Source organism: Microcaecilia unicolor, chromosome 7 (assembly GCF_901765095.1).
Source record: "Microcaecilia unicolor chromosome 7, aMicUni1.1, whole genome shotgun sequence".
Taxonomy (NCBI): Eukaryota; Metazoa; Chordata; class Amphibia; order Gymnophiona; family Siphonopidae; genus Microcaecilia; species Microcaecilia unicolor.
Genome location: NC_044037.1, coordinates 267,827,952 through 267,854,919, shown reverse-complemented (window position 1 = coordinate 267,854,919; position 26,968 = coordinate 267,827,952). Strand labels below are relative to the sequence as shown.

General features: G+C 41.2%; 1 protein-coding gene across 5 annotated transcripts in view; it reads left to right on the top strand.

Annotated features, from left to right (window-relative positions):
- R3HDM1 (R3H domain containing 1) overlaps positions 1-26,968 on the top strand; it is a 336,575-nt gene that overhangs the window by 18,341 nt on the left and 291,266 nt on the right. For all 5 annotated transcript variants that reach the window (XM_030210711.1, XM_030210710.1, XM_030210709.1 and 2 more), the window contains exons 2-3: positions 19,966-20,153; positions 26,227-26,438. In XM_030210711.1, the coding sequence (XP_030066571.1) occupies positions 26,268-26,438 (171 nt within the window). In that variant the 5' untranslated portion in view covers positions 19,966-20,153; positions 26,227-26,267. The remainder of the gene's footprint in view (positions 1-19,965; positions 20,154-26,226; positions 26,439-26,968) is intronic.

Here is a 26,968-nt window from a genome sequence, read left to right as displayed (position 1 = left end):
TGGTACGCAAACCTCCTGGAGGGTGACTCTTGCCTCGAGGTTGGGGGTCTTCTCAGGCAAGAGCTGGTGGAAATAGAGGATCCAGTGCCCCCCTTCTAACTTATGGTCTTGTCATTTAGAGGAGGCATTTAGAAATGTGTGGTTTTTCTCTGTCGGTGGTTTCTACTCCACTCTACTCTCAGAAGTCCTCCCTTTTATGTCAGGGTGTGGAAAGCTTTTGAAACCTGGTGTGCAGATGGTCCTCTTGGAGGATTCACGTCCCCAATATGCTACGATTCTTGCAGTAGGGACTGGACCAGGTTCTGGCTGTGTCCAGTTTTCAGAGTAAGGTGAAAGTCTCTTCCCTGGCTTCGCATGTGGACATGTCCTGTTTCTTGAGAGGCATGGCACATGATCTCATTCTGGTTCTCCAAGTACTGGCCAAGGCTTCGTTTGAGTCTCTGCTCTCAGCCTCCATTAAAGACTTTCCTCTCAAGATGGTCTTTCTGGTCGCCATCCTCTCAGCTCAAAGAGTTTCTGAGATGCAGGCACTGTCTTGTTGGGACCCATATCTCTCCTTTGCAGAGGATTCAGTTTCTCTTCATATAGCCCCTTTCTTTCTCCCTGTGGTGGTGTTTCCATTCCATGTGAATCAGGAAGTTGGTTTGCCCTCATTTTGTGGAGGGCATGAGTGATTGCTCATGTTTTAGGAGTATCGTTCACAGATTTTACATGGTTGCTTACAAAATTGTTTTTTTTTGTCTGCTATATATATATAAATACTTTGCATGCATAGCTAATACTGGCACTCAAAAATTGTTGTTTATTTTAAACTTGCTGCTCACACACACACAAAAAGGGGAAAACACACCAGGCCACTCCTTTAGAGGAAACATTGCTGTGCTCCTGCAGACTGGAGGCTTCACAGGCTGGACATCTGGAGGATGTTACTATGGTACCTGAAGGAGACCAATGATTTTTGCATTTTGAACCAACACTTTGTTCTTTTTTCATGGCCTCCTTAGGCTTCCATTGTAAAGTAGATCAAGGCAGCTATTGAGACTGCCTACATTTGTAAGAATCATCCAGTGCGTAAGGGCCTGAAGGCCCACTCCACATGGGCTTAGGCCACATTCTGGACTGAGGCCTGGGTAGTGGCTCCTGAAGAAAGTTTGTAGGGCAGCAGTGTAGTCTTCCCACCATTTGTTTGTCAAGCACTATAGGCTGGATGTGTCAGCCAGGGTCTGTTTGGATTTTGCCAGGGCTGTCATTCAAGAGGGAAAATCAACAAAGCAGATTGTTATAAAAAATGTAATTTATTAATAGATATTAAAAATTATATACAGTACAGCCCGACACAGGCCGTGTTTCGCCCAGCATTACCAGAATCAAGAGAGTTTCCGACATATCTTATGTCAGCACATTTTTCTGGTTTATTCGGTTGAGCTGTTTTTTTCAATATATGTACTAGAAGATTAACGACTGTGGTCTTCAGTACATTTGGTTTAATCAAATTTACCATATTTTGACAGTAGAGGATCATTGTGTAGCCCCTGAAGCAGCCCTACTGGGCGAAACACGGCCTGTGTCGGGCTGTACTGTATATAATTTTTAATATCTATTAATAAATTACACTTTTTTATAACGATCTGCTTTGTTGATTTTCCGTCTTGGAGTTTGCAGACCGTCATTCAAGAGGCCTGGTTTTCTCTCGCCTAGTAGATCTGCTTCAGTACAACCCACATTGCAGAACAGTAGCGCTGATGCTAAGGAGAAATTGTTTAACCTCATAATTTTCTTTCCTTTAGTCAACTGCACTGTTGTGCAGTCTGCCCTCGGAAGACTTGGGCTGGGGACTCTGGGTGTGTAAAGAAAAATTGTGAAGAGTTAAATCACAGGTTTTAAAATTTCCAGCAATACAGGTTTCCCATGATATTGCTATATCCTGGAGCATGTCAGGTAGCGAGTGCAACCTTTTGGTGTTATACTCATCTGCTGTTCATTGCAGCTGAAGTGGTTGTTGGTGGATTGCTATGTTATAAAAAGGGACTTTCTGCTATTTATGGCAGAAAGTACTTTTTGCATACTGGATCTTTCCAGGGAGCACCACCAGCTAATATCGGTGATGTGACTGGTAAAATGTCTCTACCTGGCCATTCGAAATATTGAACATTCCAGGCTGCATGATACCCTTAAGGTGCGAATTTACTTGGAATTATTTTTTCTCTGTCTTCATCCACTGATAGCAGGATTAACTAGAGTTGGCAGGGGGTAAAGCTAAAGCATTTGATCCCAGAGAGGGCAGTTGGATCTCCCTTGTGCAGCAGCCCCCTTTATCAGTGAAGACACATATGTTGCTTGGCAAGCCATCTAAATGGAGTCTCTATATAAAGAGGGAAAATAGTAAAAAAACAAACAAAATTACATGTGCAATAATGGAATGGGAATTAATTTACCTTTTGATAGGTGCAATTCATTTTCTCTTGTTTTTAAATATTAATTGAATGTGTGTGTAACAAATGAGAGAGCATGCAAATCAAAGAATGATTAAAATTTCCCAAACTGTTCCATTTCTGGTTTTAGAGAGCATTTACATCTCTTCCTACTGAATTGCTAATGAAGAGCTCAATTTAGTCTGATTCAGTTTTCTGTTTCATGACTGGTTAGGGTGTTACTGACATCACAAAGTATAGCTGTTGATTTTCTGCTGTCGAGGGCTTCACCAAGAGCCTTTAACAGACTGCTTCAGTTGGTATCTTCAAATGGCTAAATCATCAGCTGAGTGCATTTCTGTAGCAGGCTCTCTAAAAGAGCATTCAGAATGTCTATATTTAGATGCTATGGAATTTACATCTCCAGTGATAAAATATGATCAAGCTGTCTGCCGGGATGATACAGGTATTTTTTTAAAGGACTACTTGGTATCGTGAAAAGATGGATAGATGTGTTTTGCTTTTTAAGTCTTTACACTTAATATTGGGCATTCATTTGCCAGAAGCAATGTTGAAAATTGCAGTTAAGTGTTTTATTTGGAATGTAGATGGTTAATGTAATTTACTCTCCTAATTGGTTGGCCAGATTTTATTGTTTTTTTTTTTTAATCATAGTGTATAAAGCATGTATAACATTAAACTGTATTAGTGTGTGAACTAGAAATGTGGGATTTCGGCATTCGTCCCCCCTTGGCGGACTTTACCTAATCATTGATTTCCCATTAACATGGTTTTTCAAATATAAAATATCAGTTGTAACTAAAATTTCAGTTATAATCTAACACAGAAAACCTAATTTTGAAAATTATATTGTTTCAGATCGTTGTTAATAATGTAGTCAATTCTATAACTTGATAATAATAAACATATAATCCTGAATAAGTGGCATAAATGAAATGGAAACTTGTATATGAATACAAATGCATAGTCTTTACAGCTCATATGGATTTTTATACACGATCAAATCAAACAGTTGATGATTTGCTAAATTGATTAGAATAATTGTTTGTTTTAAAGAGATGGCTTGAGATATGGCTTAGTAACATTTTTCAGTTCTTTGACTTTATTAGCAAAAAAAGAAATGATTTTAGGTAGCAAACATAACAGTTTGAAACATGAGCAGTCTTTTTTTTTTTTTTTTTCAAGCAAGAATTTTGTGGCATATAGTCCTTTTATGAAACAAAGTGGAAATTTTACTTGGAATTTTTCATTAACTATTGAGATTCTTACTAAGCACTGGAAGTAGTTACAATATTGTGTCTAAAGCATTTGAAAATAATAATTATTACATTATATTTACCTCATAGTATTAGAACAAAAATATATTAAAAATACAATAGTATATGTTGATATTTTTTTTTATATACCAACTTCAGGCCCAAAAGCTATTGAAACAGTGTAAAGTCTGGTACAGCAAGTGTTTTCTATTTACTTATGATTTTTGTATCCCACATTATCCCGAACAGAGTTCAGGTTCAATGTGGCTTACAATCCAATTATAAGCAGGTACTATCCCTGTCCCTAGAGGGCTTACAATGTTTTTTTTTTATACCTGAGGCAGTGGAGGATTAAATCATTTGCCTTGGGTCACAAGGAGCAGAAGTGGGAATTGAACCCAGGATGCTGGGATCAAAGTCCATTGCACTAGCCATTAGGCCACTCCTCCAATCCTGGAGGGCTTTTAATTGAAGAGTTAAGTGACTTGGCCAAGAAGCATATCTTAAAACAAAAACAAAGGAATCTGCAGATAGGCTCTGTGCTCTCTTTGAAGTGTTACTGGTGAACTAAGATTTGGAAGGTGTTAGCAGATAATGTCTAGAGAGAAATGCAACTTTTGTGTGCTCTTGCAGTGGGCTCAGATTTTCTGTATGAATGGTTGCTGCTTTTGTTGGTTATTGTATGCATATGTGTTTTGAAGTTACTCATGGGTTTTGCATAGGAATTTTTTGTTATATTTAAGTAACTGTATCTTTTCAAATGAAAATGCAATGTGCAACTTGGGGATAAATCAAAATGAAGTTACTGTAAATTTTGAGATACATGTAATTATATTTAAGTACAAGTTTGAAAGTACTTATTTGGGTTTTCACAGAAATTGGATTTTTAGGAGGGAGTTATTTCAGACATTACAGAACCTGATTTGATGATTAGTCCTATGGGTTTAGTGTGTGTATGTGTGCTTTGTGGTGACACGTGCAATAAATAATAATAAAATGCAGATATGCTGCTTCTCTTCCTTGTTTCTGGTCTGGGAAGAGATTGTTCTTTTATGTAAGTCATAGTTTTTAGTTTGCACTACAATGAATTCATAGTATATAAAACAGTACTACTTAAAGAAGTTTATCATAGTTAACTAATCCCTAACCCCCCCCCCCCCCCCCCCCGTTTTACGAAGCCGCGCTATTGCTGACACAGCCCATTCAAAGTGAATGGACTTTGTTGGCATTGCATGTGGCTTTATGAAAGGGATGCAGTTTATGTGGTTCACCCCTGTTCTAGCAATTTTATTATAATTAATTTTTAAATCTTAAATTTGGTGCAGCTGGTTTTTTTTCCACAAATATTAAGTGTTCTTGTAAATCTTTGCTAAAATGTACCCTTCCAAGTATTATACATAAAGCTAACAAAAAGATAAAACAAAAATGATTTTTTGTTTCTATTTGTTGTGTATATTTGAATGATTTTTTTTCAGTAAGATGGCGTATAAATATTTTATAAATAACTGTCATGTCTCATATCATTGAATCTTATCAATAACTGCTTTAAGTATGTTTATCCTTGCAGTTTTTGAAATACCTTTGCTTTTAAGAATAATGTCTGATTTTGGCTTCAGGAAATACTCTGGTCTTCTTCCCTGATGTAGGAGTTCCACTTTTGGTGTTTTAAAACAGGTCATAGGATCTTCTGGCATCTTGCATGTTATTGTGGTACCAAGTGATTGCTTGTATATAGAGAAGAGCTGGAATGTTTTTTTTATTTAACAATTTGTTATAGCTATATATATATATATATATATATATATATATATATATATATATATATATATAGCTTTATCCTGTACTGCATCGATAAATTGTTTTTGTCTTTTATTGTACATAAAGAATTTTAATAGTGCAGAAATGATGGACATTTATAAAGTATATATGGAGTAATTTAAACGCTAGTTGGAACATTGACTGGGGGATAGCATAGCTGCTATATTTGTGATTTATTATAGTTGTTGAATGTTGGAGTGGATACAGATCAGCAGTATGTGAATGAATTAATAAAATTGTGGGGTTCACAGTACTGTCATTTTCTTGACCAGTTAGTTGTCTGTGGTTCTTATGATTGATATACCTGCTGATCTAAGCATCTAACAACAAAAATGAGTGTTCTTGCTTACTTTATTTATTTATTTTTTGTCTATTAGATTGTAAGCTCTTTGAGCAGGGACTGTCTTTCTTCTATGTTTGTGCAGCGCTGCGTACGCCTTGTAGCGCTATAGAAATGCTAAATAGTAGTAGTAGTCTTCCGAATCAATATAACTATTTGAACTTTGGGTTGAGATAAGCAGGGCATGTCAAATTATACCATATTTAAATACAGATTTACTTGAAATTGTAATCTTATTTTTAAATCTAAGATAGAACAGTAATGCTATTTTTTTTAAAGATTTCATTAGTGATTGTCCTTTTTGTTATGTAGTTCTAATTTAGGATTATGCAGGAAAAAACTGTAGATACAGAGAGATCTAATTGTAAATAAGTTGAAATGTAATAATGGAGAAAAAATAAGGGACACTTTTTTACAAAGCTGTGCTAAAAAGTGTCCACTACTTTTTAGCATGTGGGGTTCCCATATGCTGAGGCCACTTTTAGTGCGGTTGTAAAATGGCCCCGATTTCTTTTTCATTAATTTCCCAATTAGCACAAAGCCCTTACCGCTATTTTGTGGGTGGTAAGAGCTCACACACTAACCCCATGCTAATCAGCAGCACGCGGCAGTTTACCTGCGCTACTGGTTAGTGCAAAGCACACCTAGAGGGGCATAATTGAACATCGCCGGTGATCTTGTTTGGCGGCGGCGCTACAGCTGGCTGGAACCATATTATCGAAAAAGATGGCTGGCCATCTTTTTTTTTTTTCGATAATACAGTGTAGCCCGGCCAAATGCCAGAGTTCGCCGGGTTTCAGATGGCCGGGTTTGTTTTTCAGCGATAATGGAAAAAAATGCTGGCAATCTCAAACCCGGCACAATCCAAAGCATTTGGTCATGGGAGGAGCCAGCATTTGTAGTGCACTGGTCCCCCTGACATACCAGGACACCAGCCGGGCACCCTAGGGGGCACTTCTAAAAATAAAAAAAATATATACAAGTAGCTCCCAGGTGCATAGCTCCCTTACTTTGGGTGCTGAGCCCCCCCCAAATCCTCGCCAAATCCACTCCCCACAACTGTACACCATTACCATAGCCCTTATGGGTGAAGGGGGGCACCTACATGTGGGTAGAGTGGGTTTTGGGGGGGTTTGGAGGGCTCAACACTTAGCACCACAAGTGTAACAGGTAGGGGGGAGGATGGACCTGGGTCTGCCTGCCTGAAGTGTACTGCACCCATTAAAAGCTGCTCCAGGGACTTGTATACTGCTGTCAGGGAGCTGGGTATGACATTTGAGGCTGGCATAGAGGCTGGTAAAAAAGGGTTTGATTTGTATTTTTTTTTTGTGTGGGAGGGGGTTGGTGACCACTGGGGGACTACGGGGAGGTCATCCCCCATTCCCTCCGGTGGTCATCTGATCAATTGGGGCACCTTTTTGAGGCTTGGTCGTGAAAATTAAAGGACCAAGTAAACCCGGCGAAATACTGCTTAACGCTGCTTTTTTATTTCCATTATCTGCAAAAGCCGGCCATCTGGTAGCCACGCCCATGCCCGCCAATGCCTCGCCTTCGCTACGCCGCCGACACGCCCCCTTGAACCTTCGCTGGCGAGGCGACGGGAAAGCGGCGATGCTGTAAAAAAAACCTGCTTTCGATTATACCGATTTCGCCGCTTTTGAGAGATTGCCGACCATCTCCTGATTTTATGTCAGGAAATGGCCGGTGATCACTTTCGAAAATAAGCCTGCTACTCTCCTCCCTCAAACACACTCCTCAAGCTAAAAAATATTTTATATTTTTTATCATGAGATTATCATGCATCATTTCCATAACTACTGCAGAACACCTGAGCATGTCTCGCAGTGATACTTTTTTATGTGCGCTATGCATGCTTACCACCGCTTAGTTAAAGGACCCCTAAAAATTTAAGCTTTAAGGAAGAAAACAGAAATGTTGGTATTTAAGTGTATTTGATAAAGCGATAGTTTTGATAACATAAAAAAAATGTTTTCTGCAAATTATTCAACATCTCTTTGCTTTGATTTTTGCTGTGGAAGGTATTTGACAGAAATCACTATCCTGATCCAGATAGCATGAATTTTGAGCCCAGCGTATTAAATTTTTAACTGATATGCTTTTATTCTTATTAAAATTAAATAGGAGATGAAGCCTATGATATATCTGAAAGTATGCTTTTAAAAATGTTTGTATGTTTTAAAATTTGTTCAGAAAGCATCTTTTTAGTAAAGTGCATACTTACCCTCCTGTTTACTAAGCTGTGCTAGCAGCTGCCAACACAGCCTATTCACTTTGAATTAGCTATGTCGGCATTGCCATGTGACAGCTGCTAGTGCGGCTTACTAAACGGGGGTTAATGCCTTAAATAACTTTGGGAAATAGAGACATCACCTGTGCTTATAACGATCATTTCACAAAAGTTAAATATGAAAAATAACCATGTACTAAATTGCAAATTAATAAATAGGGCATGTACACAAAAATGTAGAATGCCCAAAAACACAGACATATCAAGTTTGTGTATAAGCCTCATTTGCAAAATGACAAATTGTGCCATTGGCAAATAGATCAGTTTTGCTTGTAGCCTCACTACATGTGAAATTATACTCTAATTTATTGCCTGCTGTGATGCACTGTCTTAAAAAAAAACCCAACTAATGTGCAGGATTCAGCAAAACTAGTGTGTGAGACATTTTCACAGGCTGGTTTGGAGAAAAAAGATTATGCAGCAGTGAGATGTAGTTAGCTTTTTCTGCCATGTATGTTAGTTAGCTGAGTTTATTGTGACAGTTTCCTTCAGAGCTCATTTGTATCCATGGCAAATTTTAATGGAAATGGGCTACTAACCCATGGGAAATACTCTGTGTTAGAACATTGGGCCCTCAGTCTGAAAACCTATCCCTTTTTGGGTGTTTCAAGTTAGATGCCCTTAGTTCTTTTTTTTTTGTTCTTTTTGTTCAGAACAAGTTTCTTTTAATAGCAGAAGATTCAGTTGTGTTTAAAGAAATTCTTCCCATCTCTGTAATTCTTAAGACGTTCACAAGCTCAAAGGCAATAAGGAATAGTAATGTTGACTGAATATTACCTCTATTTTTTGGTTATGTCATGTCAGCTCTATTGCAGTTTGGAAAGTTTGGTTTCTGATATTTTAGGGTTCCTGCAGCAGGACCTGGAGTAGAGGCTCGCCTTCAGCTCCCCGAGGGTTCAATTGGCAGTGCTTTCCAGCTTTCAGGGGAAAGTGAAGGGCACCTCTTTGGCTTTGCATGGGGTGGTGGCTCATTTCCTGAAGGGAGTGGCTCACTTGCACCATCTGCATCATCCATCCTTCCCTTTGTGGACCTCAGTTTGGTTCTCCGGTGTTGTCAGGGGTGGCATTCGAACCCTTGTGCTTGGATTCCAGCAAGGATCTCACACTTAAGATGGTGTTTCTGATGACAATCACTTCCGCTCCTAGTGTCTCAGAAATTCAGGCCCCACCATGCCAGGATCCTTATTTGTCCTTTGTGGAGGATTCGGGTCCGTTTGGACTTACAGAACGGTTATTCAGGGGGCCTTGTCTTCTCCCACCCATTATGTCTGTTTCGGTACATCCCGCTGGTTCAGAACAGTGTAAGCTGACACTAAGAAAGGAGAAATTATGTCTTAACTGATAATTTTATTTTCTTTAGTCAGCTGTCACTTTTCTGAAATCCCACCCTTGGAAGACCTTGGCCCAGGGTTCTGGGTATGCTCTGTTTCTTTATTGGAAGTAGTTGAAAAAGGGTAAGATCTGATTCTACTTGGCAGCCATACGGGGTTCCCGTGATATGGCTATTCCCTGGTATAAAAGAAGAAAAAAAAGAAGAGTGGGGGAAGTTAGGCTCTTTCCAATCAATAAGGGGGACATATATTTGAAAAAGGTATAATGTTTATTATAACAGTTCGACTCAACATAGCCGTGTTTCGGCGATGTAGCGCCTTCTTCAGGAGTCTTCCAACAGTATATCGAGTACTTGAGTGTTTAATACTCCAAGAAAAACAATTTTGAAGAACATGCAGTTCCTTCTTTTTCAGAGTAGTGACAGAAATGCATACAGAAAGCGAGGCCGTAGTGACGAAAATCCTCAAAGTGACCATCCTTTGCCAACCAAAGAGAGAATCTCCATTGTGGAAGGTCCTCTCGTCGCAATCCACATCACCAGTCCATCCAAACCAAAGCATGATCCAAAATCTTGCACGGTCCTATCTCCACCCTCTGTGCATAAGTTAGAAGAGTATCTGATATTAAGAGATAATCTATTCGTGATTAGGATGAATGTGCTCAAAAAGTGAGTATAAACTCGGTTCGATGTGTGCAGGACTCACCAGACACCCAAGGAGAACCAGCACCTGACAAAAATGTGACAGGCCCCGACAGTAAGATCTGTCTATTTGTGGGTCCCATGCTGTATTGAAATCATCCCCCACCACAAAAGGAACTTGATCATAGGGAAGGAGGTGATCCAACAGATATAAAAGGTCTGACTGAACTGATTGGGGGAATAGACATTACACAGTACAAAACACTGCCTATGTACTGTGATCTTATATTTGACAACCCGGCCCTCCACGTCTGTGTGAAGCGGTTGGAGATGATCCTGGATCCCCTTGCGGAAGAGAATCGCAACCCCCCCCCCCCTTTTGTTAATGGCAGAGGAAGCCACACAGTCACCCACCAACACTTCAATTTGGCATGTTCATTTTCTGTTAAATGTGTTTCTTGGAACAGTGCAGTGTCTATAGGGTGCCGCTGCTGAGCTTTATATTTCTTTCTTTCTTTATGTCATTTATATCCCACATTATCCCAGTAGATCTGGTTCAATGTGGCTAACAACTTATTGTGATTAACAGTACAACAAGTGATGTGGGATAGTATACATTAGGTATACAAAATAAATGAGGATTTGAATAATTACAATATGTAATATGAAAACGAATGCAAAACACAGTCATCCATGTATACATGTATAGTCATCCATGTATAATAACATTTAGAATGGACCATTTAATAAGGGAAGAAATAACTCCCCACATTCCAGGTGACTATCTTTACCATTAGGTCACCCCAGTTCTTATGGTGTTTCCCAGACAGCAATATTGCAAAAAAAAAAAAAAGTGGGCTTTCCCAGCCACTAGCCCACCAAAACAGAGCCTATAGTATAGAAGAGATTTACAGAGCTATATGCAAAAAATTTGTCCTCACTCCAATAGTTAAGTAAGGGTATCCCAAACCTATTGTCCTCCCGACCCTGCCCTCCCCTTCCCCCCCATATATACTCCCTCTCAAATATCCCCAACATAGAGAGAAAAAGGTTCTCATTTATGAAACCAATCACGTTTTTAACACCCGTCCACTCCCGACACATCCGCGCTCCCATCTAAAAGCATATCAAGTCCAAAGCACACCAACAACCTCTCTGACAGGCATACCCATTCAGCACTCAAATGAGGCACAATGCTCTGTTTCTCCGCCCATCAGCAATCAAGTAATGCTAGCTAGCCGAGCAAGAAAATTAGAGCAACATGGTTCTCCCAGGCCCAACAATGAATGACAGTTTTCTGGTGTATTGTAAAAGACAGCAGGAAAGTAATCCAGTCCAATATCCCACTAGCCTAGCAAAATCTCGTGCAATCCCGGCTGGCTACCAGCCTGCAGATATCTCTCTCCAAGTAAGCCCAGTGGGGTGGAGAAAAAAAAATTCACTGTCCAAACGTAAGTCTGTCTTGCGAAGTCTGTAGGAGAGTAATCCAGGTTAGTAAAGCAAGCGTTGTTTCAGGGCTGATACAAGCACCGAGGAACCCAGTATAATAAAGAAACTGCAAAGCGGTTTCCAGTCACTCGCCACCTCCAGACGCTAAGAACCTTCTGTCCAATCAAAAAGAGGCTCAGGAAAGGTCAGTATAAAGTAAAACAGATGAGCAGATTGATAGCATCCTGAAAGACAAATGTGGGTGACGTTCTCGTGAATGATTCGACCTCAAGAGATCCCTTACGGCTGACTCCCACATCTTCTTCTTGATTAATCTGAGTTAAGTAGGCCTGTGCCTTAGACACTGCATTGAAGAACAAAGTTTTGGCCTTGTGAATGACTCTGTCTAGCAGGATAGAGTAGGCCCACCTATTCACTGCTACTATGGTGGAATATCTTAGAAGCATAGTATTCGGGTCCCCTCGTAAGTTAGAAGTTTTCCAGCGTGGAATGCTGCCAAAATCAACTCTTTATGTGCAAAGTTAAGGAGGCGCAGTATCACAGGTCTGGGTTGTGCATTAAAGGGCTGGTGTAGCCCAAGTCCATGGGCACTCTCTATGCAAAGTGTCCCCGAGGCTGCTGGCACTTGGAGTTCCTTTGTAAACCAGGATGCGCATCAGATCTCATGCCCCAAGACCCTCTCTTGGAGGCCGGTCAATTGCAGATTGTTTCGCCAGGACCTATTCTCAAGGTCCTCCACTTTTTCCTCTAAGGCCACAAGTTGGGATTGGAAGCGGGCCTGGGTGTTCGTCAACCCATATATCTGGTCATCTAGAGCACTAGTACATTGTTGGAACATGGCAATTTCTCTGCCAAACTCATAAGTACATAATTATTGCCACACTAGGGCAGACCAAAGGTCCATCAAGCCCAGCATCCTGTTTCCAACAGTGGCCAATCCAGATCACAAATACCTGGCAAGATCCCCCCAAAAAGTTCAATACATTTTATGCTTATTATCCCAGAAATAATCAGTGGATTTTACCCAAGTCATTTTAATAATGGTCTATGGACTTTTCCTCTAGGAAGCCGTCCAAATCTTTTTTTTAAAACCCCGATAAGCTAACTGCCTTCACCACGTTCTCTGGCAACGAATTCCAGAGTTTAATTACACATTGAGTGAAGAAAAAGTTTCTCTGATTCGTTTAAAATGTATTACTTTGTAGCTTCGTCACATGCCCTCTAGTCCTAGTATTTTTGTAAAGAGTAAACAAACTATTCACATCTACCCGTTCCACTCCACTCATTATTTTATAGACCTCTATCATATCTCCCCTCAGCCGCCTTTTCTCCAAGCTGAAGAGCCCTAGATGCTTTAGCCTTTCCTCATAGGGAAGTTGTTCCATTCCCTTTAACATTTTCGTTGGCCTTCTCTGGACCTTTTTCTAATTCCACTATATCTTTTTTTGAGATGCGCTGACCAAATTGAAAACAGTATTCGAGGTACGGTCACACCATGGACCGATACAAAGGCATTATAACATCCTCATTTTTGTTTTCAATTCCTTTCCTAATAATACCTAACATTCTATTTGCTTTCTTAGCCGCCGCAGCACACTGAGCAGAGGGTTTCAACGTATCATCGACGCCGAGATCCCTTTCTTGGTTGGTGACTCCTAACGTAGAACCTTGCATTTCGTAGCTATAATTTGGGTTCCTGTTTCCCATATGCATCTCTTTGAACTTACATTAAACGTCATTTGCCATTTAGACGCAGTTTTGGCACAGTATAATTCATCACAAGGACAAAATATACGAACACCAGTGGACTGCATTAGGGGCTTATAGCCCATTTAGTTGTGTTTAAACAAATAAGAGATCTGCATGAAAGAAAATATTTATTTTTATTATATTGACTTATGAAAACCACTTGTCCCTGAAACATGCTCAAAGCAGAATAATCCATTTGTACTAAAGAGATGAGGTGAAGATGTGATTCCATGTGCCCCAGTGAAAGGAGAATCAAATTTTACTTCCAATCTTTATAACACCAAGCAGCCCAAGGCAGATTGCAACAACAGTTAAGATGAACCCATTAGTAAACAGGATATCCTCACTGAAATTTGGCCATGTATTACTGTATTGTATAGAACAGTGTAGAAAAGTGAGCACAAAATACAGCCTTTATCAGTGCTGTTTCCACTAGCTACAATAATTTTTGAAGTTGTTGTAGTGATGCAAAAAGGTGGGATAATGTGGGGTACAAATGCAATAAATAAAATAAATACTCAGTTTTGATTTCATGATAGTCATATCTACATATGAGATGCTTTCAAATAAATAAAAAAGCTGTAAAATAAGTACCAGAATTATTTTGTTCAGCTTTTAAGGCATAGCCTATCCAACTGGAAAAGCTTTTTGACTTTACAGATGAACCACGCATAGGCAGTCCGTTATTACTAATATTCTTTTACTGTTGCTTTCAATAGTATTTGCTATTGTTTTGAGTGTACTTGTGACTCCGCCTACTGCCAGCAAGCTACACCTACTAGTTTCAATCCATATAATGGGCTAGATAGCCTTGTACTGTCTCCTGTTCTCAGTCTAACCTCTTTGATCTGGTTTGAGGTCCTATGAGACTTCCTGAACTTTCTTCATTACATGACTCAAGCTTACATTCAGCTGAATCATGGTGCAGAGCTGGGAGATACATTATTTGTGATGCAGTTCTTTGTTCTTGCATTCAGGGGCATAAAATCCCAGGCACCAGAGTGTCTGGGATTTGTTGAGCTGTTTGTTAGTAATTAAATTAATGAGTAATGCATGTTTATTGCACTTCACTGGTTACATTGTGGGACCTATTTACTAACAAGTGCTAATGTAGTAGTGGAATTGTTAGTAAGCCCTTCAATTGCTAAGATCATATCTAACTAAAATGATTTTGCTTATTCATGTTCCCTGGCTTTCCTTGTAGTGTAATTTGTAACTTTTCCTTTGCTGTGTTTAACTTGTATGTATAAAAACCTTGCTTGTTGAACTTTAACTTTATTCCTTTATCTTTATTGTATCCATCAGTTACATTCATTTTAGTTCATGCATATCTTATGATTATTTTTCCTTTATCCTGAGTAGCTTCTAACATAGGGGGAATAAAAGTTGTTTTAATCCTTAAATTTTTCAAATCAAGATATTCTTATCAAGAAAATATTGAAATAAAATGCCTTAAGCCTGAGAATATATCATGCTTATTCTGTTGTTCTCTGTTTTCTAGTGTAAGTTCTCTTTCTCCGAGGACAAACAGGCTTACCTGCGTTACTCGGGTCTGCAAAATGCCATAGAAAAAAAGAGCAAGAGCTTTCTGGAGCGTGAGCAGTGTTCCAAAGCACATGCGCGATGCCTTCCTGCAGCGCAACTGCGCCTTTCAGGTTTTTTTTCTCCTCGTGAGAAGCAGTGGCTTTTTTCGCTTGATCCTCACATGTCCAGGAGAGAGCTATTTTTGTGCCTTTCAGCAGTGTTTTCTACCTCCTTTCCTCTTTTCTCTTTATTTTCTTCAATTCGTTAAAATGTTTTTTTTTAAAGTCCCTTATGGTCCCTAGCTTTTTTGCCCATGTTTAAGTTTATTTTCTGTTTCAGCGTGGGCTGGTTTTAGGCCTGCTCGGTCGGGTCTTCCTTTTGTGCCTTCTTCCCCTTTTTTGTAGGCACCATCGTGACTTTTAATTTCGCCAAAGCTATTTTTCCTTCCATGTCATTGAAGACTCCGTGGCTTCAAATGTTGTACCTGGTGCAACTGGAACATATTGGTAAAAGATACCCATTCTTGGTGTCTACAGTGCCTTGAGCCCAAACATAGCCCTGCCAATTGTGTCTTTTGTCTTCGTATGAAGAAAAGGACACAGATTTCTCAAGATGCTCAACATAAGAAGACTTTTGGAGCCAGGTCCGGTTCTTCAACATCGGCGTCGACGTTCAATGCTGCACCAGCATCAGGAGTGGTTAGGAATGTCTGCTGTGAGACCCTAAGACACTGAGAGCAGGGAGGCTTCGAGTGAGTCTCCATCTGTCTCGAGACCTCCTGCTGTGCAGGCCCCCCGAGACTGTCCATCGTTGGACCCGACCCCGAGGTGACGTGAGGATTCGACATCATCCTTGTCGGCACCAAGGAGCATGAGTGACGTGCATTGGGAGAAAGCAAAGAAGCACCGTCACCATTCTCCATCAACACTCGTGTTGGGAGCTTCAGGGTGCTGAGGGTTTCAGCACTCGAAAAGCGTCAACGCCGGGAGGACTGCTCTTCCTCCATCCAGGAGGTGCTGATGCGTACGTCTCCTAGCAGCCAAGGTCCTGCTCCCGCACTGGCCCCGACGATTCTGCAACCTGAGCTCCAACCAGCTCCAAAGCCTTTATCGACGGCACCCCTCGATGAGCGCATCCGGACCTTGTTCCCTGACTTCTGGAAGGCATCATGCAGGGATGTGTGTTGGCATCAGGGTGCTTTCACCTGCCATGCTTTCTGCTGTGGCCCCGCCTGGACCTCAGCCCACGGTGCGGCATCCGACACCCCTTCGACATTGGTGGAGGAAGCTTTGCTGGAGTTGAGGCGGGAGCTGGCTCCTCGACACCGTTCTTGAGGGCATGGGTCCTTGACGTTGAGGCAGGCTCGGTCTCAGACATCCCTGAGGGAAGTGCTGTCTGATACCGAAGAGGAGCGCTCATGAGAATCAGAAGAGGATCCCAGGTACTTTTCCTCAGATGAGTCCTATGGGATCCTTTCTGAGCCCTCCCCTCCACCTGAGAGGAGAGTCTCTCCACCTGAGAGGAAAGTCTCTCCACCTGAGAGCCTCTCATTCACCTCTTTTGTACGGAAAATGGCTGAGGCCATTCCATTCCTGTAGAAGTGGAGGATGAGTCCAGGGCCAAGATGCTTGAGGTCCTGGACTACACCTCCCCTTCTAAGGAGACAGTGATGGCTCCTCTCCATAAGGTACTCGAGGCAGTGCTTGTTAGCAACTGGGCGTCCCCTTCTGTCCCTGTGGTCCCCAAGAAATTCGACACCCAGTATCTGATCCATGGGGAACCTGGGTTGGTGAGATCTCGGTTACCTCATGACTCCATGGTGGTGGATGCTGCTCTCAAAAAAGCCAGGAGTAGTAGGGACTATGCCTTGGCTCCCTGGACTCTTTTGGGAGAAAAATGTATCAGGCTTCTATGCTCATCGCCCGTATTCAGTCATACCAGCTCTTCACGAGCGTCTACTTGTGGAACTCAGTGCGGCAGTTGTCAGATTTGGTTGATGTGTTCTCTCCGGAGCAGGCCGAGCCGTTTCACCAGTTGGTCAAGCAGCAGAAAGCGTGTTGCAAGTTTTTGGCCAGGGGCACTTATGACACTTTTGACCTGTCATCCAGGATCTCTGCCCAAGGTATTGCAGTGTGCAGACTCTCATGGCTGTGTACTTCTGACCTGACCATTCTGTCCAGCTGAGGATGGCAGATGTCCCTTGCCGGGGTGATAATTTTTTCAGAGAGAAGGTCGAGGAGGTTGCTGAGTAAATCAAGAAGCACACTGATGCTATGTCTTCTCTTTCCCACCGGGCGTCTTCTGTAACTGCCTCCTCATCCATGAGGTATTTTGATAGGTTGCGGAGTGCCCCCTATTTCTATTCCAGGTGTAGGTACACTCCTGAGGCTTGCCAACCTGCTCAGGCTCAGCCCCAGCACGCTCGCTCTTGTCAACATTGTGCGCCCAAGGCCTCTGCTGTTCCCCAGCAAAAGCAAGGGACGAGCTTTTGACTGGCTCCAGCAGAGCATATCCACAGTAAAACTGTCCGCCGTAGATGACTTGCCGGTTGGGGGGAGGTTAATGTTTTTCACCAAAGGTGGCCTCTCATAGCCTTCGACCAGTGGGTTCTTTAAATAGCCCGGCTCAGATACACCCTCAATTTGCTTTCCAAACCTCCAAATTGTTCACAGAGAGCCCATTCGTTCAGCTCTCAGCACAGGCAGGTACTTACAGAGGAACTATCCGCCCTTCTAAAGGCCCATATGACTGAGCCCGTTCTACCAGGGGAAGAAGGGCGGGGATTCTATTCCAGGTACTTTCTTGTGCAGAAAAATACATGGGGATGCGTCCTATCCTAGACCTAAGGGCACTGAAAAAATTCCTAGTCCGAGAAAAGTTCAGGATGGTTTCCCTGAGCACCCTTCTTCCCATGATTCAGGAAAATGATTGGCTATGCTCTATGGACTTGAAGGATGCATATACACACATCCCAATACTTCCATCTCACAGGAAGTATCTTCGGTTTAGACTGGGAACACATCACTTTCAGTACCGAGTGTTGCCTTTTGGCTTCACGTCTGCTCCGAGGGTCTTTACAAAGTGCCTAGCGGTAGTCGCAGTGTCACTATGTAGACGGGGAGTTCATGTGTTCCCTTATCTCAACGATTGGCTGGTGAAGTGCACCTCCGAGGACGGTGCTTGGGAGTCCATGCGGATGACTATTCAGGTGCTGGAATTACTAGGGTTCATGATCAACTACCCCAAGTCCCATCTCTATCCTGTTCAACAATTGGAGTTCATAGGAGCACTACTCAATATGAAGAATGTCCGAGCTTACCTCCTGGGGGCGCATACGGACAATCTTCTTTCGCTAGCGTCCAAGGTTCAGGCATCGCAGCAGGTCACAGCTCAGCAGATGTTGAGATTGTTGGGCCACATGGCTTCCACAGTATATGTTACACCCATGACACGTCTACACTCGAGATCTGCTCAATGGACCCTGGCATCTCAAGCCATGGGAAGTCTAGAAGATGTCATCCAAGTGTCCCCCTGAGCTTGTTCGCTCTCTTCAATGGTGGACAATTCGGTCCAATTTGACCTTGGGACTTCCATTTCAAATTCCTCGGCCGCAAAAAGTGCTGACGAAGGATGCATCTTTGCTAGGTTGGAGAACTCATGTAGATGGACTTCACACTCAAGCAGCTTGGTCCCTCCAGGAAACAAATCTTCAGATCAATCTCTGTAAGGGTTCACCTTAGTGCAATTAGTGCTTATCAGAGTGTAGAAGGTAAGCCTATCTCTGGACAACCTTTAGTTGTTCGTTTCATGTGATGTTTGCTTTTGTCAAAGCCCCCTGTCAAACCTCCACCAGTGTCATGGGATCTGAACGTTGTTCTCACCCTGTTGATGAAAGCTCCTTTTGAGCCACTGAATTCCTGCCATCTGAAGTACTTGACCTGGAAGATCGTTTTCTTGGTGGCTGTTACTTCAGCTCATAGGGTCAGTGAGCTTCAGGCCTTAGTAGTGAATGCACCTTACACTAAGTTTCATCACAACAGAGTAGTCCTCCGCACGCACCCCAAGTTCCTGCCGAAGGTGGTGTCGGAGTTCCATCTGTACCAGTCGATTGTCTTGCCAACATTCTTTCCCTACCTCATACCCATCCTAGCGAAAGCAATTTGCACACTTTGGACTGCATGAGAGTACTAGCCTTTTATATGGAGCGGATGAAGCCCTACAGACAATCTGCCCAGTTGTTTGTTTCATTTGATCCCAACAGGATGGGGGTTGCCATCGGGAAACGCACCATATCCAATTGGCTAGCAGATTGCTTCTCCTTCTCTTATGCCCAGGCTAGGCTGATTGTGGAGGGTCATGTCACGGCTTATAATAGAGCCAAGGCTGCGTCAGTGGCTGACTTGAAGTCAGCCTCCATTGAAGATATTTGCAAGGATTCAATGTGGTTTTCAGTCCACACATTCACATCTCACTACTGCCTTGAGCAAGTTACCGATGCAACAGCCAGTTTGGGCAGTCAGTGTTGCAGAATCTGTTTGGGTCTAGAATCCAACTGCACCCTCCTAGGCCCGTTTTGTTGTGTTCCAGGCTTCACCCTCATCTAGTTGTATACAGTTTCAGGTTAATCTGCGTTAAGTCCTTGTGGTTGGGAGGCACAATTGACCAGTGTTTGTTATTTTGGGTGAGCCTGAATGCTAGGGATTCCTTACTTGTGAGAATGGTAAGCCTTTTTGTCCTCTGAGAAAGCGAAGATACTTACCTGTAGCAGGTACTCTCCGAGGACAGCAGGCTTCACATTCTCACAATCTCGTCCACCTGCTCTTGGAGTTGTCTTTTCTTCATATTTTATTTCATATTTGCTTTCGTATTAAACTGAAAGGTGCGGCCGCGCTGTTGGCGGGAAGGCACTTGTGCATGTGCGTTGGAGCACTGCCCATGCTCCAGAAAGCTCTCGTTCATTTTTTCTCTGGCATTTTGCCGACCCGGGCGATGCGGGATGAGTCTACCCACTTGTGAGAATGTGAAGCCTGCTGTCCTCTGAGAATACCTGCTACGGGTAGGTATCTTCGCTGTTCTTAAGCTTAATACTGATATGTGTGTGGGTGTTTTTTGTTTAGGCTTTTGAAAGGGATGGTATACGTGATCAGAAACCATACTGTTCTCTTCAGGATTCTACACTGGTGACAAGGACATGGGACTTGTGCAACTTTCAGTATGGTTCACTGCAATTAACATTCTTGTTGACCACTGTGAAAAGGAACCTTGGATTATCGATTTTTATTGTCGTGGGATACAATAAATACAGGTAATAATATAATCTGTGTTTCTCAAAGTAGCTAATATTAAAAATGTATACTAGCAGATCACAATAAATCTACAAGAACAAATGGGTAACCTGTATCACTTGGATGTAAATCCAACCATGTATCTCTATAAATATTTTTAATACTATATTGGGCCCTAGCCAGCATGCATGGTAGGTCTCTACAGAAGACCCACATTTAATTCTTTTCTCAGCCACCCCTCCAAAGACTTTCATTCTTTATTATATAGTCCTCTTCCACCTCCCCTGGTTCTTGGTTCATGGCTCTACCCACACACTTTAGCTCTTCAGAAAAAGCATGCAGCAAACTGCAGGGAATAATTTTAAGTGTGATGGCAGTAGCAGAGTGTGGGCAGCTATGGGTAATGGTAAGTACATAATTCTTGAGGAGTGGGCTAGTGATTAGAATATTGAGAAAACAGGGAAAGCTAGTCGTGTATCTTTTTTTTTTTCTTCCTTTGCCTCAAAACAGAATTTCTGAGAGTGGACTGCCCCAAAGAGTGAGATTTATAGGTAATATATTAAAGAAAAAACTCTAGAAAGCTTTAGTTGTTGAAAGAGGTTTCATAAATGGAAGACGTGAAAGGAAATGTTTAGTTTTCTGTGGTGCTTCTGAATGGATATAGATGGAGCAGAGGCATTATTAGCAGGGCTGGCCTAGCCCTGCCATCCGATACCTTAGGTGAACTTCAGCCATGCACTTCCCATCAAGGGGGATTTCAGTGCTCCCCCCTCCCAATATAGCATCTTCCCTTACCTGTCTTGCCCTTTCATATTAAACGTTTCTCTACCCCCCTCCCCCCCCCAAAAAAAAGAAAAACAATGAAGTGTTCAGAGTGGTTCTTTACCCTTTCCCTAACCTCTTCAGGGTGGTATTTGTAGATGTCCTGGGAAGCCTATTTATGAGGATCTGTGCATACTTGAGACTTGCCAGGTCCTGCCCCCTCCAAACATTCTATTTTGGAGGGTGGCAGGAACCAGCAAGCCTTGAGTATACATGGATGCTCAAGGCTCCACACCAACTGTGATGAGGCTTTATTGACACACGGACTACCACGTTAGTGCTGCCCCCAGATTGTGCCATCCTGGACTGATAGTCCACCTACTGGTTGGGCTGGCCCTGAATGTTTGGATAATTTTCAAAGCAGTTTGTCCAGGTAACTAAATAGCTACCTGGATGAATTATTTGAGCTGAAAACGTCTCCACTTATTATGTACACAGGTACAGCTATTAGTGGACATTTCCAGCCCCTGTTTAAAAGGGATACTTTACATATGACATTGTAAGGATGGAATCCAATTAAAGTAAAACTTGAATGGTCTCATAGCTGGAGCAAGCTTTGACGGCAGCTTCGGAGGTTGGGAAGTAAGACCAATGCTAGGCAGACTTATGCATTCTAAGTCCTGTACATGGCTCACTCACTGAGTGACCCCTACCCAGCTCTGTCCATCATTGTAGCTTCTACCAGCTCATACATCAGCCCCCTCACAATTAACTCCCATCCCTCCTTTATTACTACTGCTTCTCAGGAGTTCTTCTCTAGGGCACTCATTACCTCTGCTGACTCTCTCCACAGTCAGCCTAATGCCCTTTACGGAGCTCACTCCCACTCATGTATAAGCCTCATTTCCTTTGTGTCCATACCAGACCAGTCCAGACCATTGGGAATAGTTACGTCCATCAACCAGTGGATGCATGACACTTGGGGGCAGATACATCAACAAAATGTAAAAGAATCGAAACGTAAAAGTCATGTAGAAAACTTTCCGAATTTGAAAAAATGAAGGATGCACTAAAAAAAACTACTCAGAAATGTTCGGTGCGGTATTCAAAAGTCGGATGAATGAAAGTTTCGCTAATCTGGTGCAATCCCCGCCAGCGGAGTAGGAAACGCATGCGCACAGATTCATTCGGAAAGCACACGGTATCAACATGGCTAATGTGCGCATGTGACACATCATAGGCGTGCGTTCAGGGCATGTCAGATACATGTCACTACTGTTAGTTTTTTTTTTGAAAAGGCTACTGGCAAGTACTGCCTCCAGCTTGATTTTCCCTTGTTTTTCCTGCTTCCAATTTTTCATCGGTAAGACGTCTTTTTTGGCAGTGCTTCACCAGCCGAGACCAGGAAGTCCCTGAGCCAATCACAGCGCGTAGCCCAGAGACTTCCAGGTCTCTCAGCTGAGTGAAGCATGGCCAAAAAAGATGTTTTTATTATTCCGGGGTCCAAAAAAGAGCCCGCAGCATCGAAGCCTCCTGTTTGATTTCTTTTTTTATGAGTGAAGAACGTCCATAAAGGGCGCTCCTGATGAGCACTTGGCCGTTTTTGCCCCCCCCCCCCTCCCCCCCGATTAAAAAAAAAAAAATTTTATGCAGTTTTCCTAGCCTGCACAGCCCCAACGAGAGGTACAGACTCTCGTTAAAATTTCTGCCGTTTTCCAGCGTTAAGGCAAGCGGAAAAGCTTTGTGCATCTCGTTACAATGGGGTTTCTACACAATTTGCTCATCTGCATTCCGTTTTCGTTAACTGCTACAGCCGTCGGAAAATGGCCTTTAGTGCATGCCAGGGTAATCTATTTGTTCGTTAAAGGCTCGTTATGTTTAGTGCATCTACCCCTTGGTGGGGCTGTCTCCACTCCCCCCCCCCCCCAGTCCCTATTAGTGCTGTGAATCACAGAGGTTGAAATACTTTTCTGTGAGTTGGACATTTTTATGTCAAGACATGGTTCTTCAATATCTTTTTCTATTGAGTAAGACTGCTTGTTCTCCAATAAAGTAAGTAATACTTTCTTATCATCAACTTATACTGTTCTGAACCAGCGGGTGTTATCCCTTCCCACCAGCAGATGGAGTTAGAGATAACTGAATTCCGCCAGTGACATTACCGGATATAATCTGTGGTGCTCCCTGGAACAATCCAGTATTTTTCTCTACCTTCCAGCAGGTGGTAGGTTGTGCTTTGGTGTTCTGTCCCTGGCCTAGCTCCCTGTTCTGCTGGCTGCAGCCCCTCAGCATGGTTGAGCATAATGGACACTCCCAGGTCACAGTCTCGGGATTGTATCTTTTTGAGCTTCGTTTTGCAGACCCCATTCACACTCCTTAATGCTCACTGTGTGAGGCTTTGGCTTGGTTCCAAGGGATCTTGCTTCAGAGGTGCGAGTCCCCTTCCTCCCCCACCTCCCTTGCCTGTTCACCTTGTTTGGGTATGTCTCCCACAGGCTCCGTTTGCAGCTTCCTAAATTCCCCTCAAATTGCCCTGGGAAGCCTTTTTCCCTGCTTTAGGGGATAAGGCTTTTTGCTGCTCCTATCACTTAGAAAAAACCCCTAAAGCAACCTCCCCACACACACACCCCAGAAAAAAACAGAACAGTCCTGAACAGGGAATCCGCTGCCTCATGGTTGAAGGATTTTCCAATATTTATTTATTTGTTTGTTTTGACATTTATATCATGCATTTTCCCAAACAATGTTTAGGTTCAATGTGGCTTACAGATATAAAACTATGTAGAGAAATACATAATGTATAGTGCATTTGACTGCAATTAAGCATAATGTAATTTATAATAAATTTTATAAGTCAAAACAGAAAAACATACAAATTGTTTCATAGAGTTAGATTCCCTTAATTTATACCCCCAGAGAGCCCGGGATAGTGCAGGAGTTGGATCCCCTGGCCAAGGTAGATTCAGGCAGCATGTCAGGTCTGCGCTTGCTTGACATGTGGTTAGGGATGCCCTCCGGGAAGCGCTGCCCTAATGTGTTGGAATCAGCAGCTCAGTACGACTGCTGGTTCTGTGTGCACACACTGCAATGGGCCTTTGAACAGCCCAGATCGGGGGGGGGGGGGGGGGGTGGTGTAATGAGTTGATGTGCCCACCACCCTCTTTGAGGCATCGGGACCCGTGGTCCCAATTTCAGCGGGAACATCGGCCATTTTGTCTCCCTCAGGGATTTCATCTTCTTCTGCTTCTCAGCAGCAGGGTCCTGACCCTTCTACATCGGGGGGAGTGAGGGCCTACCTCTCCTACTCCGCTCAGGTCCGTTGGCCAGACAGCAGTTGCAATTATTTACAGGTGGATTGAGGTTTAAAAAAAAAAAAAGCTGTTTTTAGCGACATTTCATCAGTCCTACACATACATCATAGAATCAAAGTATATTTAAATTCGCTAACTTGACTCTTCATATATCTTTTTCATCAATGAAGGCATTCATGGAACGACGATCACACGTCATCCCTTTCATCAATTTTCAATCAGTAACACGTCATATCCGCTAAACTTGTCTATTTAAATAGGATGTTTCCGTATACCACCATTTTGCCACAGTTGCAATATTTACATTGGCCAACTATAGGGCTATATTTTGTAGCGCATCCGAATAATAGAAGGTAAGTTTGTCTCTTTTTTTCACTTTTTTTCATTAGTTTCTCCTTTTTTCTTTTGATTCTACATTAGTTTCTTTATCCAAAAGATTTCTTAATCAGTGTCTTCAATTCAGTATTTCTTTAAAAAAATGTCTTAGGCAATGCCGTTATTTTGACATCAGCTGTTTATTAGTTGGCAGCAAAGTGCTTTTTTATATATACATACATATTATACATCCTTTTTTGTGCCACATTTATTCATTATTTCTTTTTTTGTGCCTTAGCCACCTTACGGTTCTTGCTGTGGTTCCTATCATATTGATACATTTCATTTTATGACATTTTTTGGCGCCTTTTTTTAAAATAGATGACGTAAACATCTCTTCGACCAATCATAACACTATTGTCATATTTTTAGCTTCAGGCATCGTTGCGATTTACATACCTCATTTCACTCACCAGCACCAAATATCTACTCTTGATAGATCCTATTTTTTTTTATAAAAAAATTTTTTTTTGATGCTTATTGCGCTACACGGGTATTATTATTTATAATTTTCATTTGCATTTCTCATTCGGTTTCTTTCACTCGTTCCTTTTTGATTGCTTATAATTTTACCGCCTATTTACTCATTGATTCCCACAAAATTATTTCATTTATTTAGTGGTTTCAAAAGTCATTAACTTCAGTTTTGATAGTCCATATCTTATGATTCACAACGTTTTTGGTGCCTTTTTTAATTAACGACTTTTTTTTCGCTTTTTATATTAAAAAAATAAACTTTTAAAAACTATTCTTCATCATTTTTTTCTTCTTTTTAGGTCAGATTTCAAGCTTTCATTACTTATATATATTCTCGTATGAAACATTCACTGTTTCTTAGCCTGGGTATTTATCTATATAGCTATAAGATATATTTATTCATCCATGTTAATTCAGATTTCTGAAGAACTTCAGTACTAGATCCTCACAACAATTCATCTGGTCATCAAGCACTACTTTACAACATCAAAGGTACTGATTGTTTAATCATTTTTTGTACATTTATAGTCTATTTATCTCTTTTGTTGACCATACAACATTTATTACATTTCATCACATTTTTTAAATATTTTTTATTTCTTATTGCACCATTATAAAAATTTTGCATAACATATAAAATTATATTTTTATACTTTTATATATATATATATATATATATATATATATATATAAATTTATTACTGTTTTTTGAAAAGATTTTTTCTACTGATTAATAATTATACATAATATGATTTACCTGTTGTCACTGAAACGCCTTAGTAGGCACCACACATTAGAACATTCCAATAACATAGATAAGATGCTAATATTGTTAAAACCATACAGTACAATAAAATGAAACATTTTAATAGTTGAGAAGGGGGCAAGTGCAGTTAAGATACGTGGACAGGACAAATTGAAGTAGAATTTGCCTTAATTGTTAGTATTTTATTGTTTCAGAAAAATATTTTGTAGTCCAGTTTTGCTTTTGTGTTATCCCATTAGTTAGGCCTGTTTGGGTAGGGGTTTCTGCCAGTATTTCTTCAGTTGCTTTTGTTTTTCTCAAGCATGTGAAAATAAAATTTTTGTATGCAGTATGCAAAATTGTTTGGAATTTATAATTAAAATATTCTTACAAAACCAACAGTGCTATTTTATCTTTTCAAAGGTTCCATATTTCCACTAGAATTTTAAAGTGACCTTGTTCTAATGAGGATGTCTGAGATTGTAACTCTGAATGAAGAAACAGATACAATGAAGGGTTCTGAAGCAGAAGTAAAAACTTTAAGATCATCAGAAAATATTATAAAATTAGATAACTATGAGGGCGTATACACCGAAAAGGACGAAAATTGCACTGACAGTTCAAATGATTTGCAGGTAAGTTATTGTTTTTTTTATTGTACATACATGTGCATTTTTAACCTTACATTTCAGAAATATTAAGAAATTTACTTTAGAAACTTGCATATGAACCCAGGATGGGACACATTTTATTGTTTGCTGAAATTTCAGTGTTCATTCTTCTGATGCTACCCTTATTTGTAAGCAATGGACAAACATTTGTAACAATAGAATTTCTTGCTTGATAAAAACAAATTTAGTCAATTTGCATATTTTTTTGTTTCTTTGTCCATTCATAAATGTAGAATCCAGTGATACAAGGGACTTGGGAAAATCCACTGCTTATTTTTAGGATAAGCAACATAAAATCTGTTTTACTTTTTTTAGGATCTTACCAGGTACTTGTGACCTGGATTGACCACTGTTGGAAACAGGATACTGGGCTTGATGGATTTTCCGTCTGTCCCAGTATCGCAACGCTTATGTTCTTTAGTTCTTATGAATTTAATATTAGACTTTGGTATCAAAAGATGCCTCTACACGTTAGGGCCTTGAGAGACTTGTTA